Below are 21038 nucleotides of genomic sequence, written 5' to 3' on the forward strand. Positions count from 1 at the left end.
ATTTTGCTCAAAATGTTTTTTTTTCTTGAATAGTTTGTCGTTTTGCTAGGGTGTTTTTTGTAGCGATAAACCAAACTTAGTTTATAGCTGTACCATATACCAGTAATTCCAAACAAATACACCAAAATCTTTAGTGTCCAAAATGATAAGCTGGTAAAAAGTTTTTGAAAAATTAAAGTCTAATGCTATTTGTTGCTATTTTGTTCTTACAACATATGCACTTTTGTCTTGTCTCGTTTCTTGTTTCTACTTTATCAGGTACTGGTCAGTGTTCATTAATGTAGATGTCTACACAAGTATATGCAGTGAGATGGAATGTAAAATACATTCCAGTCATTGTCTGTGAAATAAATATAGAGAGAGCTGTGTGTCTGCTTGTGAATAGAAAGTGCCATCAAATAACCTGGGTGTGTCAGGTTAATATGCTGCTCTTTATAGTAATGTTCAAGGTCAATTCACTTGCAGTGCAATATTAGTTTTGAATCTACAGTAGTTTAGAGAAATGTATGCCCCAGGTTTTTTTTCTGTTCGAATACAAAATGGCCATACTTGACCCAAAAATAGCCTGAAAACCTATATTTTGTATGTGTAGAGCATTGTCTTGTAGTTGTGAAGGTTGAGTCTGTTCAAACTTGGAATATGGATAACACCTGTAGGCACATGTATTATTTTTTTAAATTCTTATTTTGATCGTCTGGTGGCCATTTTGTTCTACATACTTACTTATTATACTGTACTTATTTTTGTTCATTTTTGCTTGCAACTTGATAATACAATTAATAAGTTTATTGAGATTTGGTACAGAGGCAGAATATTAATTCACAAAATGCAAGTTGATTTTGTCAATATTCTATGAAAAATTGGCTGGTACATGTAGTCTTTTTGTTTGATGAAAATCAGCAATTTTTGTAAGTTTTCGCACATTTTGGTTGTATCTCAAATTCATGCAGTCCAATTTGGTCCAAACTTGGTTCACAGACAATTGTGTGCTAGCACATCAACAAAAATTGATTTGTATTACAATGCAATTCAAGATGGTCGACTGTCAGCCATTTTGTTGAACAAAATACATCAATTTTCGTCATTATTGTGTGTGCACATTTTGGCTTGTATCTCAAATTCACACTTAATATGTCAAAAACTTTGTTCACAGATGATTGTTTTCTAGCACATCTAGGAAAGTTGATTATGTCACAATCTAATTTACGATGGTTGCCTGGCATCTATTTTGTTGAACAATTTTTGTCATTTTTCACACATTTTGGCATTTACATGTTTCTCTCTAATACACCCTGTCCAATTAGGTCCAAACTTGGTTCACAGACAATTGTGTGCTATCATATCAACAAAAGTTGTTTTGTGTTTTGACTGTATCGCCATTTCAAATCATAATGTATTGTGGGATAGATGATCAAACACAGTGCTGCCAATCATAAATCACGTCTGCTCTTGCATCCCACAATACACTATAATTTTGAATGGCGATATATTTTTTACATTATGCCAATATAGAAGACTCATTAATTCAGTATAGATCTGGTACCGGTATATACCCTTGATCAAAAAGATGCATATAAATGCTTACATTTCATTTTTTATATGTATTATTCAATTTACAAGAACAGAGGTGGCAATGACATTCTCAATGGCTTGTTTACTCATGAATTAAGTGCCTTAGGCTTCTATCCCTACAAATCTGAATAGTTTGAATTGAAAATAACACTCAGTGAATTGTAATTTTTTTGAGTGCTTATTAAGCATTTTATTTTGTACAATAAATTCATATATTTACATATTTCTTACTGAGAAATTCAAGTTAACCTACATGTACATAATATATAATACTAAATGGATGAAATAACTACCTGGTAGTACTCGTGTTGGTATTTCAGTTTAGTGAAAGTATAATAGGTTTAAAATGAAGATGTTTAATATAAAAAATGCACACAATGAGCTATATTTCATACTTAAATGGATAAATCCTGTAATCTGAAGTATTTCCATTTAATGTACTGGCATATGCTACTCTGATTGACTGCAAAGAAGGTAATTTTACTCTGTTTTGAAACAAGTGCTCTGATATAAATATTATGTCTTGCTGGTCAGAACCCAATCCTTTGAAATGGAACAGGGTACTACTAATAATTATGTTTATGCCAAGGGTGAGCAAAGGTCATCACGAAGATGCTGACCCACACATGCAAAGGTTAAACTATCAGTTTTACTCAATTTATACTCATTATTTATTAGGGGCCCAAGCCCATAGGGCGAGGCCCCTATTCTTATTGTCCGGTTTTTTCTTCTTTCTTTCTTTCTTTCTTCCGTAACTTTTTTCGTCAAGCCGTTTGGGAAAACTGCTGAACGGAATGGTCTGATAATGCTCTATACTGATAGTCCCTAATGTGAACTGGTGCAACATGCTTTCAAAATTTCGATTGGTCAATTAGTTTGGCAGCCATATTGAATTGAAATAAAACCGGAAGTGGCTGTTTGACCACTTTCTGAGGGTCTAGGCGTCTAGATTTTTTTATGGTATATAGTACAACTCATGTGTAATAGATATCAGTAATAAAAACTTTAGCGGTCATGTGACTTTTCCCGCCATTTTGTTTTTCCTAAAAACGGCAAAAAACACTAAAAAATCTTCTTCTTCAGAACCACCTAGCAGAATCCTCTCATGTGTTGTATTTAGCTTCTATATATGAATCCCATTTAGGTTTGATAAAATTATTACGATTGGTCACGTGGTTTGGCCACCATTTTGGATTTCTTCTAAACAGGAAGTAGTTTTTTACTCTGGCAACACTTGTGGGATTATTTTCAATTTTGCTTCATGGCATCTGTATATCTATCTCTTTCAGAAACCTAAAAAAGATTTCAGATCAGTCACGTGGTTTGGCCGCCATCTTGGATTTTAAGCAAAATTGCCCAAAAGTTTGGGCATTTGTTTCTCAGAGGTGATTCAACCAATCTACCAGATGTTTTTATATTCACCATGCCTGGCCTTAGCTCCATATGAGAAAAATAATATTATTTTGATCAGTCACATGGTTTGGCCGCCATCTTGGATTTTATGAAAACAGATCTTGTGCAATTACATGTGTTGTATTGGTCCGATTTGGCTAAAATTGTATATGTGCATTCTACTCTTGAGATGCATTTTTTCAACCGAATGGCACGTGGCTGGGTTTTGTCACTGGGCGCCTAAGGGGTGGGGGCTTCTAACCTCATTAATATGCATAACTGATATATCTCAAGCACTGTTGGAGTTAGGAAGATGAAACCTGTGTTATTATGACAACATTAAACAATTGATTTCATTAAAATAACAGATTACCATATATGGTCATGTGAACTCATTAATATGCATAACCATTATATCTCAAACACTGTTGTAGTTAGGAAGATAATTCCTGTGTTATCATGACAACAGTGAACAAGAGATTTGATTAAAATAACAGATTACCATATATGGTCATGTGAACTCATTAATATGCATAACCATTATATCTTAAGCACTGTTGCAGTTAGGAAGATGAATCCTGTGTTATTATGACAACAGTGAGCAAGAGATTTGATTAAAATAACAGATGACCATATATGGTCATGTGAACTCATTAATATGCATAGCAGTCATATCTGAAACACTGTCGTAGAGCAGGACATGTAACTAGTGTCATTATGAAGACATTGAATGAAAGATGTAACTGACATTAGAAATGGCTATATATGATTATGTAATCTCATTATTGTGCATAAGAACATGGCTCATTATATATCCTGAAAACCATATTTCGATAACCAAAGCAGGTAAATACATGGTACCAACTTCATTTCGACCTCATGTTACTGATAATAAGAGCTACCTGATTGTCTAACATGTGACCTCATTAATTATGAAACAGAATCTTATCAGCTTGGGCCCCGGTGACGCCGCTTGCGGCTTTAATTGTCAATATGCTTGTTTAGAAACAGTTTTTATCTGAATAGATCATTGTCAGTCGATGTAAGTCAATAAAATAATTCTGTTTCTAGTTTTTCAATGAATATCCTTGATTTAAGTTGATTGGAATATTTGTTGCTTTTTAAATGTATATTATCCAGACATGCATTAATGGTACTGTTACATGTATTATGTCGATGTATAAGTCGTTCACAGGAAGCTATTGAATAGAATGTGATGAATTTGTTGGTTTAGAAAAACTGAAACAATGTTACATGTATACATGTAAAAGGTCAAAACTATAACATTGCCTCATATTCAACTGTTTCTATGACAATATGTTGTTACAATATTGAATTATCACAAAACGGTCTACTTTAAGGTTAATGTGTAGTGTTAGAAGAAGAGGTCTCATTAAACGTTGCTAGATTAAAAGAACATTAAATATTAGACACTCTAAACAAGCAGATGCAGATATTTTAAGGGCCCAATGATTTAATTATCAAATTGGTTTTTAATGTGTACTTCAACAAAATATGTGAGCTGTCAGTTGTGATTAGCAGTGATCTTAAATTTAAATTCAACTGAACTTTTCACCTTTTCTTCATTTATGTGTTTGTGGTTCTGGAACATTAAAACTAAGTTATTCAATTCAGCTCTAAACTTCCAATTGTAGATGTAATATATAAATCTTTATGTTTAATAATGATTGTGGCTATGTATGATTATATTGAGCTGAAGCAGACAGTGTGTTGACATCTGTCTCCTTCCAATTTTGTATCAGCCTGCATTACATGGTAATCATACAAATATTAATGGGAGTAGATATGTATAAAATATTTGTTTACTTTGCTAAGCGCAGTTATTAGTTAAACATTGATTGGTACTTAATTCGCATATCATTATTTCAGGCTATTGTATCTGCACGTATATGATCACCAGTGCAATCTTTCTTTTTATTATCCTTACCTGTGATTGAAGTTTCCTCTGTGCTATTACATTGTGTGGTTATCAAAATCAATCAAAATACCCAGTTTAGTTGATGTATTTGTATCAGTGCAAGTTTCATGGCTGATTCCCTTTACAGTATGTATAAAATTTGCTGACTTGGCACTTTGCCATTCACTGTAGGTTAGTTCTTGGTATGCCCAGCTTAATCCATCTAAAGTACTAATGTCACATCATATCTGTGCTTACCGCCATATGTTGTAGACATGTCATCTGAAAGCATGAACATAATACAAAATGTCTAAATTAATACAACAGTTTTAGTGCGTTAAAGTGCAACATTTGCATTGTAGATTCTCATGACAATGAGATTGACAGATTACATTTATTTAATACTCATTTAGTCATGGTTTTGTTGTCTTGTTTATTAGTTGAGTTTGTGAACAGCTCCTCAGCACGGTCTAACAGCTCAAAAATGTTAGCCCATGCTAAGAAAACGTGCATGAACGCTTGGCACAGGCTAAGCAATGCTAAGCATGCATTAAATCTGATCAATTTTTAAGACCCGTTGCAGATCATTGGCATGGGGTAACAAAGTGTGCATGAATACTTAGCTTGGGATAAACACCCTAAACATCATTGTTTTCAATGTTCATTTGGAAGATTTACTATTACCGGTATATTCACAACTATTCATTTTGATATGCCATTTCCGACATGACAATCAATACGAACACATCTAGGAACATTGTTTCCATTGTCTTATAACCTTTGAACTAACATGTATACCTTCCTGGTTACTGTTACTGAGTAATCATCATTAAATTCTTAAAGAGGAACTGCTCAATCCCATGGATTGCACCAAAGAATCATGGGACACTATTGTTTATGTTGTTTACAATGTTAATCTATCTTTTGTTATCCATTGTTATTTTAATCCAGAAAGTAAATTTGTTGTGAGATTAGGCTTAACTGTTTCCTCTTGTGCATGAATGTAATTGGGTCTAGCTGATATGCAAATATATGAGATTAGCTTAAATCTTAGCCATTACTTGGTGTTGCCTGAACATGACTATATGTACTATGTAAAATTGCACATAATTGTAATTTTACTTACTAGAAAGTACATGTATTAAAAGCAAAATCAAATACAATTTTGATGATCAAAGCTGTTCATGTGAAAGTATGAAACAGCAAAAATGTATATTGTTGTCGTTAGTGTTTCCTATGTTTTATTGCTTTTAACATATGAGCAACATAGCCCGTAAACCAAATTCAAAGGATACATATTTATTAGCTCCGCTGTCGACTTTGTCGAGCGGAGCTTATCATATGAGTGATTGTCCGTCGTCGTCGTCCGTGTCAATGTTTTACTTTTTCGACTTCTTCTTGAAAACTACAAGCCTGAATGCTTTGATACTTGGTGTATATGTACCTTGGGTAGACCTCTCTTAGGTTTGTTCATTTCATGTTGATATCTTCAATTCTCTAATTTTGGTGAATATTTTTGTAATTTTTGGTAAAAAGTGATATTTTCGACTTCTTGTTAAAAACCAATAGTTCAATTGCTTTGATATTACATATATAGATACTACATGTAGACCTTTCTCAGATTTGTTCATTTCATGATGATATCTTCAATTCTCTAATTTTGGTGAATATTTTTGTCATTTTTGGTAAAAAGTGATATTTTCGACTTCTTGTTAAAAACCAAAAGTTCATTTGTTTTGATATTACATATATAGATACTACATGTAGACCTTTCTCAGATTTGTTTATTTTGTGATGATATCTTCAATTCTCTAATTTTGGTGAATATTTTTGTCATTTTTGGTAGAAAGTGATATTTTCGACTTCTTGTTAAAAACTGCAAGTCCGATTGCTTTGATACTATACATAATGTTCATTTTCTAATGATGTCTTCAGTTCTTTAATTGAAATGTGCATTGCTAACAGCGGAGCTATCTCAGCCGATAGGCTGCTTGTTATGTGTGTCTTGTCATTCAAGATTTTTCTGTTTAGCGACTTGTCATTTTTAATCATGACAACCTAAAATACTGCTTTCAAATTTTTCTTTGGGTATGAGGGTTGGCTGAACACCTGTTTAGCCTGACAGGAAAGGGGATTTGGTGTACAATTAAAACTCCTGACTTATTCAATTAAAACCCAGTCCCTCTTGTTTGTTTAATAATAAAAAAGGTGTATTTTTATTCAAAACAAGTAATGATTTATTTTTGAGATCACGGTAAAAACACAAATACCTGTTGTAACAATGACATCATCTACCGGTAATCATGGAAGGTAGTACCTTACATGATCTAATTGAGTCTATAAAATGCTAGGTGATGTCATTGTTGAAACATTTCCTTCCATAAATCGTTGGTAACTTTTGGGGGTATTTCTATTTATGGTACTATTTGACAATGTACTGTGAGCCAATTGAATTTTGCAAGAGCATAATTTTTTAAATTTCCAAAGTCTGAGAAGTCAACTGAAATTTAAATTATCAGAATCATGACAGTTCCTTGCATGATTTTATAAACTGTTAACAATACAATAAGGGACAACGTCAAAAGATCGATGTCGATTAAAAAACTTGTTTCCTTTAGTTTAAGGGTGGGGGGTTTTGACCTCAAAAAGTTTCCATCCTACAAAAACGATTTTATTTTTTAATGAAGTCAAAAAAATCTTGGAGTATTTGTAGTTCGTTTTTTTTTTTCTATCCAATCGTGGACAGAAATAACCGAAAAGGGAAAAAAAAAGAAAAATGGTTTGGTTCGAGTGTAAATCTGTGCGTCAAATGAGGTGCATTTGTAAAATCTTTTTACACCCACCCGACAACCAACTGCTATGCAATACTACTGTCCGATTATCAATTTCTATTTAATGGTGAATGTAGTCTGACGCCATGACCAATATTTATCAATTAAGTTTCAGTGGGGGGAGGGTGGTTTGGAAAAAAAACTAAAGGAATTAAGTTTTTTATCCGACATTGATCTTTTGACGTCGTCCCTTACTGAGGTAATAACATACCATGTACTGGTCTTGACTATAAAAGCTTGACAAAAAACAGGATGCCATGACTGCAGTGGGAATAAAAATAAACCATTGCTCTATCTTGTACAAATAAGAAACAATCATGTGATAAGAAACACCTTTGTTTTTTTTCTTCTCTCAAATTTTGAGGGGATGCTGCCTGAAAACAGAAATTACCATAATTGGATTTTTTTTACGAATCTTACTCATTACTGGTCTATCATTCAATATTACATCATGTTTTTCAGATTTAGGTCAAATAGTGAACTAGTTTAGCTGGCAACGTGGAACTACATGTATCCATGAGATCATTATTTTCTAAATATAGAACAGAAATACATGTTGAATTTTCTTGCTAGTTAGAATCTCTCTCATTGGCTTAGAGTTAATTTATGTTAATAGTATGCCTATGATAATGAGAGATTCCTTTGAATATGAATTTTGCTAACAAGCTATTGTATGTTGCCAATTTTAAATACCCGACACTTATGTTGTTCTGCGAAATGTCATTTTGCAGCTTGAATCATGCTGGTCAGCTCAAATACATTTACAAGTGCCTTTTTTAATATGTATGTTTAATATCAGTTCACTTTACATGCATGAGGGGCCCTAGTTGTAACAAAATACTGCTGTATCTGTTCAGTAAGTTCAAATAACTGTAATCTGTTTCTTATAAGGAATTAAAATGTCCTGCCTGAATTAAAATCTTATATGATGATATGCAATATCACTTATTTTCTCTTCCTTTTGATATGGTTATGCATGAGTGGGTGGCTAAATTATTCATCAAGTATACAGTGTGTAAATATTTAATTGCTTCCTGCTATATATATATAGTTAACATAAATTATTATAATTATTATCGGTTCGCTTCCATTTTCATTTTGACCTCTATGCTATAGTGTATAATTTTAGTTTCTAATAGCATTGCCCACACATTCCTTTCATTATTGCCACATTCATGTTTCTGTTTAGAGACAATGTAATGAATGCCTGTACGTAAATAATTATTTCTGTATTGTCAATTCTGTCAGTGTACTTATAGAAACCAGAGATGTACATGACCTCATCCAACCTGGGAATGAGATCATCATCAGCCAATCACATTCAAGCTTTCATATCTAGTTCAAATTTTGAACCTAGATGAGCTCATCCGTTAGTATTATATTTCAGAGAACCTGCAACGTGGAACTTAGAAAAATGACATCATCGTTAAATTCTTAGTATAAATAGCTGGTTGGGACTGCTTGCTTGTTTCTTGTATCTGTACAAGTGAAAGTGTTGCGTCAGCATTTTTGTAATACTAGCATGGTAATATTGCCTGTAGTTCTATCTGTACGTTTCTTTGAAATGTTGTCAGTTGTACTACCGTTGGTTAAAATGAAGTCGTTTCATAGGAAAACTAAAATGAAGTGGAAGAAGAAAAGTGTTGTCTATCCAGGTAATGTCGGCTCTGTAGGTGGGAGGGGCAGTTTTCTGTCACATGTCTGATTTTTCTGCAGCGGCAGTTGTACTACACAGTCTGCATGTGCAGCTGACTTTCTGTTCATGCTCATAATTTTGTTAACCATAAAGCATGTGGATTATTTACTTGTTCTATTTATAGTATCAGCTTTATGTATCATACATGTATGCACATATTTAACATATCACTCTCAGGCCTGTGTTTATAATATTTGTAGAAATTACACCGTTATTGGATATTGTTTTATTTAATTTCCTAAACTTGTGTTGTACTTGCTTGTGTTTATATGAAATCAATCTATCAACAAAATGTGTAGGATCCTTATATGTTGCCACATGGCAGAATTATTAGGTCTAAAATAATCTGTGGTATAATTTTGACAAAAATATCTGTACCTGTAGTACAGGAAGCATGTTTGAAGAAAATGGAAACGCTGAAAATTTAGAAAATTGTATACTAATATATGTTTATCGTACAATAGTTTCTATAATCTATAATACCAGTAGTTGTAATCTTCCAACACCTGCAGTGCAATATTTCTTTGTTGCACTCTGATTCTGTATTAATTAAACTGTCATTTTAATATCACATTTTGACAGAGTTTACAAAGGCAACTGTACACTGTATAAATATTCTTTGAAATATTACTTGTATTCACTGATGTGAAAATGTTGATATAGGTGCAAAGGTAACAGTAAACCACATTGTTTACTAATTGAATGGTGATGACATGCTCGTACCATTAACATTACAGTACCTTCATTTTATTAACTTTACATATAAATGAAGTTTCTGCACAATTAAATACTCTATAGACTGAAACTGCCATTCTGGTACTTTTAAATTGAAAACTTAGTTAACCATGACAACATTTAAAATTACCTTTTGTGAAATATTGCTTTCTAATATTCAGTTTGAAACTTAAGACTGTGAACAGCTTGTTTATTGATTGAAATACTAGTAATAACAGTACTGCAGATATAACATTGACTATTGACATTTTTGTTCTGGTACAATTCAGCTATAGTAATGTCAATCTACTACTGGTAGTTCTTAATTTCTCTCTTGTATAACTCATTAAGATACTGAGTATAGGAGTTTTTTGTTAAGGTCTCCTCTCTCCTGGGAGATATGTACCGGTATTATAAAACACTAATCAGTTTTTAGCTCCGCTGTCGTCGCTGTCGTCGAGCGGAGCTTATCATATGAGTGATTGTCCATCGTCGTCCGTGTCAATGTTTTACTTTTTTGACTTCTTCTTGAAAACTACAAGCCTGAATGCTTTGATACTTGGTGTATATGTACCTTGGGTAGACCTCTCTTAGGTTTGTTCATTTCATGTTGATATCTTCAATTCTCTAATTTTGGTGAATATTTTTGTCATTTTTGGTAAAAAGTGATATTTTTGACTTCTTGTTAAAAACCGCAAGTGCAATTGTTTTGATATTACATATATAGGTACTACATGTGGACCTTTCTCAGATTTGTTCATTTTGTAATGATATCTTCAATTCTCTAATTTTGGTGAATATTTTTGTCATTTTTGGTAAAAAGTGATATTTTCGACTTCTTGTTGAAAACTGTAAGTCCGATTGCTTTGATATTCCATATATAGGTACTACATGTGGACCTCTCTCAGATTTGTTCGTTTTGTGATGATATCTTCAATTCTCTAATTAATTTATTTTGGTGAATATTTTTGTAATTTTTGGTAAAAAGTGATATTTTCGACTTCTTGTTAAAAACTGTAAGTCCGATTGCTTTGATACTATTCATATTGTTCATTTTCTAATGATGTCTTCAGTTCTTTAATTGAAATGTGCATTGCTAACAGCGGAGCTATCTCAGCCGATAGGCTGCTTGTTGTCATTTTTGGTAAAAAGTGATATTTTCGACTTCTTGTTAAAAACTGTAAGTCCGATTGCTTTGATACTATTCATATTGTTCATTTTCTAATGATGTCTTCAGTTCTTTAATTGAAATGTGCATTGCTAACAGCGGAGCTATCTCAGCCGATAGGCTGCTTGTTGTCATTTTTGGTAAAAAGTGATATTTTCGACTTCTTAACCGCAAGTCCAATTGCTTTGATACTATACATAATGTTCATTTTCTAATGATGTCTTCAGTTCTTTAATTGAAATGTGCATTGCTAACAGCGGAGCTATCTCAGCCGATAGGCTGCTTGTTATGTGTGTCTTGTCATTCAAGATTTTTCTGTTTAGCGACTTGTCATTTTTAATCATGACAACCTAAAATACTGCTTTCAAATTTTTCTTTGGGTATGAGGGTTGGCTGAACACCTGTTTAGCCTGACAGGAAAGGGGATTTGGTGTACAATTAAAACTCCTGACTTATTCAATTAAAACCCAGTCCTTCTTGTTTGTTTAATAATAAAAAAGGTGTATTTTTATTCAAAACAAGTAATGATTTATTTTTGAGATCACGGTAAAAACACAAATACCTGTTGTAACAATGACATCATCTACCGGTAATCATGGAAGGTAGTACCTTACATGATCTAATTGAGTCTATAAAATGCTAGGTGATGTCATTGTTGAAACATTTCCTTCCATAAATCGTTGGTAACTTTTGGGGGTATTTCTATTTATGGTACTATTTGACAATGTACTGTGAGCCAATTGAATTTTGCAAGAGCATAATTTTTTAAATTTCCAAAGTCTGAGAAGTCAACTGAAATTTAAATTATTAGAATCATGACAGTTCCTTGCATGATTTTATAAACTGTTAACAATACAATAAGGGACAACGTCAAAAGATCGATGTCGATTAAAAAACTTGTTTCCTTTAGTTTAAGGGTGGGGGGTTTTGACCTCAAAAAGTTTCCATCCTACAAAAACGATTTTATTTTTTATTTCAGATTTGTTCATTTTGTGATGATATCTTCAATTCTCTAATTTTGGTGAATATTTTTGTCATTTTTGGTAAAAAGTGATATTTTCAACTTCTAGTTAAAAACCGCAAGTCCGATTGCTTTGATATTACATATATAGGTACTACATGTGGACCTCTCTCAGATTTGTTCATTTTGTGATGATATCTTCAATTCTCTAATTTTGGTGAATATTTTTGTCATTTTTGGTAAAAAGTGATATTTTCGACTTCTTGTTAAAAACCAATAGTTCAATTGCTTTGATATTACATATATATATACTACATGTAGACCATTCTCAGATTTGTTCATTTCGTGATATCTTCAACTCTCTAATTTTGGTGAATATTTTTGTCATTTTTTGTAGAAAGTGATATTTTCGACTTCTTGTTAAAAACTGTAAGTCCGATTGCTTTGATACTATTCATATTGTTCATTTTCTAATGATGTCTTCAGTTCTTTAATTGAAATGTGCATTGCTAACAGCGCAGCTATCTCAGCCGATAGGCTGCTTGTTAGTATTTTTATTCAAAATTTATAATGCTCGTTTCTGTTTAAAACTTGAAAGGATCTATTCTATTATTATATTACACTAAGTGTAGCAAATAGATCAGTCTGAATGCACAGCTGTCCAATCTCCTACATGTACATGTTTACAACTCACAGGACGACCAGGGTCAAACTTTTTATTATGTCTTTAAGTTAACCTTTTTTTCCCCCTGTATACTTAACAATGGCACATAAAGCTCAGAATTTATTGTTGCTGTTGTTATCAGGTGACTGTACTTAATAAGTTGATTTTGAAACATGTACTGTTTATTTGTGTTCAGGCAGTGTGTTAACATTAATTTCATAAATTGTTGATCATACATGTAGTAGCTACAGGTACAGGTGTCTGTACAGAATAAGTTGATTTTGAAACATGTACTGTTTATTTGTGTTCAGGCAGTGTGTTAACATTAATTTCATAAATTGTTGATCATACATGTAGTAGCTACAGGTACAGGTGTCTGTACAGAATAAGTTGATTTTGAAACATGTACTGTTTATTTGTGTTCAGGCAGTGTGTTAACATTAATTTCATAAATTGTTGATCATACATGTAGTAGCTACAGGTACAGGTGTCTGTACAGAATAAGTTGATTTTGAAACATGTACTGTTTATTTGTGTTCAGGCAGTGTGTTAACATTAATTTCATAAATTGTTGATCATACATGTAGTAGCTACAGGTACAGGTGTCTGTACAGAATAAGTTGATTTTGAAACATGTACTGTTTATTTGTGTTCAGGCAGTGTGTTAACATTAATTTCATAAATTGTTGATCATAGTAGCTATTTTAAGCCCATCTTTGTGAAGGAATTTGGGCTTAAATTTATTTTTGTTACCATCTGTATGCCTGATAAATACCCATTTTCAACAATTACAACTTTATTTTCTTACAAACAGTACATATTGCATAAATCATGTGACTGGTTCAACTCTTAATAATATGGCGACTTGAGTGTCTTACTAGAACTAATCCATCTGAATTTGTGTTGTTATTGTTTTATAATCATGGAACGAAAATAAATATCCTTACAGGGTTACTCTTAAAGGTTAAAATGACTGAAATTTTGTATATTGTTTGCAAGTTTGGTCATCCCTTAGTCTGTACTAAAAGTTGGACCCTCTCCTGTGTGAGCAAAACTGGGTCTAGCCGATTTGCAAACATGGGATGAGGTTTAATCTTAGCTTGTACTAGAGTATAGTCTGAACACCACTAATGACCCGTAGCAGTGTATCAACCAAGGCAGTACATGTACCAGTACTCTATAGGGAGGGATATTACCATGCTTTTTACTGTCTACAGTGGATTAATTGTTCATGGGCTTCAACTCTATTCAATGATATACATATTTGTACATTCTGTGTAGACTAATGTTGTACAACCCTCATCTCGAGGGTGAGATAAGTAGCCTTTGGCACTTAAACAGTAACAAGTTAGAATATGTTGATTGATGTGGTCTGGTAGTTTTCTTTGCCTTTAAGGTAGATTTCACCTACTTTACAACAGTGGTTTCAGATGTATATGTTTTAGTTTATGCAAAGGAAGGAAGTGAATTAATTCTGTTAACCCAACCCTAGTTCCTGACTAAACAATTGACACTTTGTGTTTACCTTACTATCAATATATCACACTTCACTGTTTTCTGAATTTACAATAGGTATGATGCATTACTCTGTTGTCTTATAGCAATAAACAAGTTTTTATTTCATTCTAATCTGTAAAGTATGAAAAAGCTAACTGTTGTATTATTTTCTCTTCAGCAGAATCATCTATGGACATTAGTCCAACTTTGATAGATCTGTATGACACCTTGGCTAACAACACATCAGATGTGTGCACTGGTCAGGATAGTGAAAGCAAAGAATATTTAGCCAATCACAAAACGGATAACAAAGATTTACATTCTACATTTAGTTTTGATAATAAATCTCTACCATCATCTAATCAGGAATTACAAGTGCCTTCAACCAATGAAAAGTCGGATAAAGAATCGACCAATCAACATGCAGATGACAAGGACTGTCGACCAGTCAGCATTCTTTCTACCTCATCAGAAACGTCTGCATCATCGAATGAAAATCAGTTTTTCAGTAAAGATGCGTCATCACCGGAAGATGAAAATAAGAGGTTTGAGAATCGGACCATACAGAAGGATGTCAGCAATGATTCTATCTCAAGCACTGAGAAAGAAAAACTCAGTGGGCCAGAAAATATACACAAAAATACAGATGTATGCAAAGAAGTTGAGAATATCCAATCATCAGACAATAAACATGGTCATGATAGCAAGAATGACCAAACAGACACAAATGCAGTACCTTGCCCAAGTGAAAATATTGCCAATGGTGTGCCTGTAATACTGACCAATCAGAATACATCTAAAAAAGCAGCCAATCTTGACAGGACTACAAATGTGAAAGATAATCAATCTACACCAAAGCATAAACAAGTAACAATTAACACTGATGAGACGACTGCCATCAAAGAGAAGGATCCAAGAATACGACGTAAATCATCACGGATAAATCCGCCTGTAATTGTTAATACTGATACTGCAATAAACGGAGCTGCTTCACCTCCAACAACTCCTCCCATGTCATATAAACGTAAAATGAGTATTTTGGACGATGATACTTATATTTTTAGAGTTGTGAATGAAATAATTGATACCGAAAGGAGTTACGTCAAAGACTTAGATGATATTAATGAGGTGAGTTTGCATGTCTTAAGGTAGAGATGCAGTTTATTCGGCTTGCTTTTTAATTGAGTAATTAGACAATGAAGATGGTATTATATATCCAACATGTTATATATTTTCTGAAAGCTTATTATACAAACTTTGTAAAACTTGTCTTTATTTTAAATATCCAGAATGCGTTTTTGATTTTGGGTCAAAAATATGCTTTTTTGGACAAAAGTGGTTTAAAAAAAATTAGCTTAAAAACTTCAAGTCCGTTTGTGGGTAAAATTACATCACTGGATACCTTGGTATACTACTAATTCAAATGCGTCCACTCATCTCTCTAACGGCTTTCAAAGTCGCACAGCATGACCTCAAAGTTCACTCTTTTCTATTTTTGCATAATTTATATATCCATGTTAATTGCGGACTTGTTATTTTTGTTCCACTCGCCGTAATAAACTGTCCGGACGCATTTTGTAGGGGCAACACCTTGTCAATAATGTGTGAAATTTTCGAGGCAAATGGCCAAAGCGTCTATCAGCTATTTTAATTTAAAACCCAAGAATTCACCAAAAATAGAAGACGAGAAAAAGGCTAATTTGCATATTTGCGCGTTAAACCGGGAATTACTGCTTTGTCATACTTCGTCATACTTTCTAGACTATTGAAATTGAAAGTTAGCGTATAGACATAGACATTTTATGTAAAATCGTTGGACCAGAACAACTGCTCTTGAATATATAAATCAGAAACACGTCATTCATACCAGTGTTTTGATGGGGTCGGTAAAAACACGTGTCAATGCCCAGTAAATATGACGTCATCTCATGAATTATTAAACAGGAGGCGGTCCTAGGAAGGTGACCTTTTATCACGACCAAAACATCATGGCTTCTCTTCGATGTATTTTCAATAAAAAATCTACGAGTATTTCAGAGCCTATGGTTTACCGTGAAGAGTACAAAGTGGGATATTAAATTATTTATCCTCGATAATTGTTATGTAGTATTGAGAACCAACTCCAGGAAGCGAACGCACAATAATGACAAATCGCGTAATCCTAGAATCGAAACGCGAGGCACAGAAGTTTTGTTCAACGTTTCCAATCCCATTTTTCCCACTGCAACATATTTGTTAAAAGAAATATTTGAATTCTGTTCGTTTTTTAAGGAGGCATTTTTTTATTTTTTTACGATTTTGGTAACCTTATTCAGGGATTTTCTAAGACAGTCGCAGACAATCAGCGCACGGATGTACGTACAAAACATGCTGTTGTACTACCGGCGACGGTCGCCTGCAACGTAAAAGTTCAAAAATTTCGACCGGTTTTAAATAATTTGTGTTGGATTAAATAATTAGTGTTGGAAATCTGACATGTTTTAAGAGTGCAAAATTAAGGTGCATTTTCGAGCGGTCGAATTTTTCCGAATAGAAATCAGCAAATGAAAAAAATCGGAGTGCTAAACAGTGTGTTAGTTTTAAAAAAATGAAATCTCCGTCAAATTGACGTAAACTTCCCCATTTTTCACGGAAAAAGCAAAGGTCGTGGCCGAGTTGCAGGCTAAAAAACTCAAAAATCAAAACAAAATCATCAATCAGTAAGTATTATGACAAGGAAAACAAAACATCAGACGCGGAGAAGCGGTCAGTGCGTCAAAAGAGTTGTTAATGTATCAAGTTACCTCTCTCTGTGATTTATTTTTCATTGACATTATTTGCTTGTTTTCAATTAATTTTAGCGTACCTCTGCAATTTATTTTAGCATTGTCAGTTGTTTGCTTCATTGAATTAAACGGAGTTCGTCCGGTTGCAAACAAAGCTGTCTCGCACTACCTAGCAAAACTTGCGAATGATCGAAGTACAGGTACCCATTAGACAAAAGATACACGAAAGTTTGTATCTCCCCGACCCAGTGCAATATATCCGGTTAGAATCAAAGCTCACGTGTCCCTTATTTGAGGGACCAGATTCTGCCGTAAATTCGGGATGGGATTTAGAAAAAAATAAAATGGGACTTTTAGGGTGTATTTTGGCGTCATTTTCGGACATTTCAATCATTCCTGAATGATGCGTGAATTGAATGAACTATGACCCGTACAATCTCGATTTGCATATTGTCAATCAAAGGTCCTGTTATTTGGTTACTCATGCAAATTAGGCAATTGGACATAAACCATGCCACGTGCGAGTGTTTTTTATTTTTAACCAGAAAATAAACAGCAATTTTAACGGTGTTCCAATAAGAATTCATTGGTCAAATTTTCACAGAATGTTCTTTAGATAAAAATCTATATAAAAAACGAAAAAAACTATTTTTGATTGAAATTCACAAATAAACTGCATCTCTACCTTAATTTAAACTTAGGAATTTTCATATAAACAATTTGAATGGACCATTGAACTGTGTGGTGAACTCTCCCAATACTAAGTATGTTGGTATGTCAGTCCAAACACAAGTGATTTTACATAATGAGTTTCATTGTCTCGCATCATTGTACCAGTAAATAATTTTCTGGATACTGTAAAAGCATTAATTTTACAAGGCACTACTTTCACTACTTTGAGCATATTCACTGGCTTGTAAATTCATATATTTACAATGAGCTCTATTGTAATTTCTCACATTCAAATGGTTCTGTATGTCTTGTGTTACTAATAGTTTGTTCCTATCAGACTTAGTCCGAAAAAGTGACTTTTGTTTTGGGTTCGGTCCTGCATTTGACCAATTTTATTACTCATAGTGGGTTAATAATGCATGTAATTTTGTTTCACGATTTGATTCAATATGGCCGACTGGCTGCCATTTTGTCTACCCATTTCTCAAATACATTTCAACAGATTATGTTTAAATTTGGTATAAAGGCAGGATATTTTGGGTTGCATGATCCTCTCTGGTATTTTTAGATATTGTTGAATTTAACTAACTAGCAGCTATTTTTGTCAAAAAAATATTAAAAATCAATCAATCATTTCTCATGCATGCCTGGGAAGATTTCATTCACACTGGTAATTAACTCCGCCTCTGTTCACTAAGTAAATGCTTATCATTCCCCCTGTCCTGCTAATCCCGCAAAACAACAACTGATATAAACATGACAATTGAATTTCAAACCAAGTACACATTAGTCTGTTTATGGAACTATAAACCACAGGAAGAACAACCACTTTGTTTCCTTTGAACTATGATAGTTGCCGTGATGTTGAATGTTTATTTTGACTGTTTATTTCGTTGCATTAAAAAATAAGCCAATTTACGCAAATGAACGTTAATCTTCGACTATCGATCATTTTCGGAGTCAATCGGGCGACTTTGGGAGATCACGTGATTGAGCTGTTTTGGTTATAGCATAAAAAAAACAATGGCGCCAAGACAAAAACACTGATAAATGAGCGACATTCAACGGGGAAAAAAAACACATTGCCACTTCTGGCGATCGAAGGGAAACACGGAATAAGTTGGGATATCTCGACAGCATACCAAACCCCATGTTTCGCAAACTTTTGCAACCTTATTTTTTCGAGGGTTGAAAAAAACAAGAAGTAATCCAAAAACAACATTGAAAATGATGAAAACTCGCTAAACTCCGACCCGTTGCACGACTTCCGGTACACTGAAGGTCACCCTGCAGAACAACTTGTTTGCGCATGTGTAGTGAACAAAATATTTTACTGCAAAGCGGTTGATATGGGCGTATTGGCAGCAACTAACATGGCGTATGACTAATGTTGTGGAAACAAAAGCGAAAGCACTGTAAGATAAACTAAGACAAAGGTTTTTATTAATCCTCTTAGTTACGTTGTTCTTCCTGTGGTTTATAGTTCCATGGTCTGTTCATTCATTTGCGTCTGTTGCGTCAGTCGATTGACGGTACTAATCTTGTATACAGTAAAACTGAGAATGAACCTTCTTATGCACATTCCGTATACACACTACTCCTCCAAACTGCTAATATAACAAGTGGGAAAATATCTCTGGCCAAGGACTTTGGCTGTATGTGCAAGTTAGGTATCGGATTGTATCTCGTGTAAGATTAGAGTTCTTGTGGTCTAGCAGGTGAACGCTGGGTTGACTTTACAATCAAAATCAATTAAGCGGCGAGAAAGATATGAGCATTGTATCAATACAATTTAACCGTAGACTCAATTTTAACGTCCCATCTACAGCGTTGTAATTATTACAAAATCAACATTGTTTCAATGTAGAAAAAACAAATGGGCACATCTTGGTAGTCAGTTTCATTCAAACGTGGTGTCAATCAACCTCAAAACTCATATCTCAAGAAGAATGCTCTGAAACTGATCACTTATGTTAGGTGAAAACTGGTTTCATAATTCGTACTTGTAACTCTCTACTGTCATCATTACTTTCGCTGTCTTCATTCATTCTTTGCGGTATCCTTGTAACCTCATAATATTGTACCAGTCTATTTTGTGGATACCATATTCTATATGCTAAACAATTCTGCATATAAGTGACAAAATGTGACAATAGTGCTAAATTGAGAGTGAGTGCTTTCAGGAACCTAGTTATTTTAGTTTTAACTGATTAATAAAACAGTACCACAACCTGTCCATAATGCGTCTGACGTACATTTTAATGGCTTTCTTGGGTTGGCTACTTTTATGAGATTGACGGGAGTTGTACTGGTGTTTGGTAAGCTGTATGCTACGGACCACTGTTTTAACAGTTAGCAGCAGTGTATTACATATTAAAATAAAATCATATGAATATATAATCATATCTATATTACATCATATATGTGTGGCTTGGGAAATACCATAATATTACGGTATGTGACTTATGTGTAGAACAGCTTTTATACAAGTCAAGTGCAATGAATGATAAGTCATTGACCCCTCCCTATTTGAAGACTATGGCTGTAAATCACACTGTTTTTATGTATTTTCTACTTTGAATCAGTCACAGTTTACTGACAGATTCCTTTTCTTATCTTTAATTTTAGGGTTATGTTGGTGTTATACTGGATCGACCTGAATTACCTATCTCACCTGAACATTTCACCACTTTATTTGGAAATATAGAAGAAATATATAACTTTAATAAGTAAGATTGTTGATTAAGATTGTTTTTATTCTATCCTTCTGAATATAATGTTTCACTGATAAACAACTTGGAATTTGTTTTTTCCACTTTTTTCACAAGAATATTTATTCATTTGAGCATTCACAATTCAAAGGTCAATCCACAGTGATGTAGATAAAAGTTAGTTTACATCAAAAATGCTATAAAAAGTATCTTACTGCTACCATATGCCACCTACACATATTTATGTTTTATAATCGTTTCCAACCATTCATTGACACTTCTTAAGTGATATTGTGTGCAAACGCATACATAATTCTAAAGAAATAATATGCCAATGGTTTCCTATTATTCATTTTACTGGGTGATTTCTTTTAACTTAAGTACTGGTATGGCTGAAATGTACACGTTTGCCTTTGTACTTGTTTGTATTCACCCTCTACTGGGTGTATGAATGACTTCCCATGAATTGTTATGATT

General features: G+C 33.5%; 1 protein-coding gene across 5 annotated transcripts in view; it reads left to right on the forward strand.

The window, feature by feature from the left end:
• The window catches only part of LOC102806727 (uncharacterized), a 42494-nt gene that overhangs the window by 7035 nt on the left and 14421 nt on the right, over nucleotides 1–21038 (forward strand). The window contains exons 1-3 of one of the 5 annotated variants that reach the window (XM_085490422.1): nucleotides 9126–9368; nucleotides 14592–15541; nucleotides 20479–20579. In XM_085490422.1, the coding sequence (XP_085346548.1) occupies nucleotides 9236–9368; nucleotides 14592–15541; nucleotides 20479–20579 (1184 nt within the window). In that variant the 5' untranslated portion in view covers nucleotides 9126–9235. Of the gene's footprint in view, nucleotides 1–9125; nucleotides 9369–14591; nucleotides 15542–20478; nucleotides 20580–21038 lie in introns of those variants that run through there. The other 4 variants (XM_085508694.1, XM_085490399.1, XM_085490409.1 and 1 more) reach the window with 4 other exon arrangements.

Source organism: Saccoglossus kowalevskii, chromosome 2 (assembly GCF_978046115.1).
Source record: "Saccoglossus kowalevskii chromosome 2, keSacKowa6.1, whole genome shotgun sequence".
In the NCBI taxonomy this organism is placed as follows: domain Eukaryota; kingdom Metazoa; phylum Hemichordata; class Enteropneusta; family Harrimaniidae; genus Saccoglossus; species Saccoglossus kowalevskii.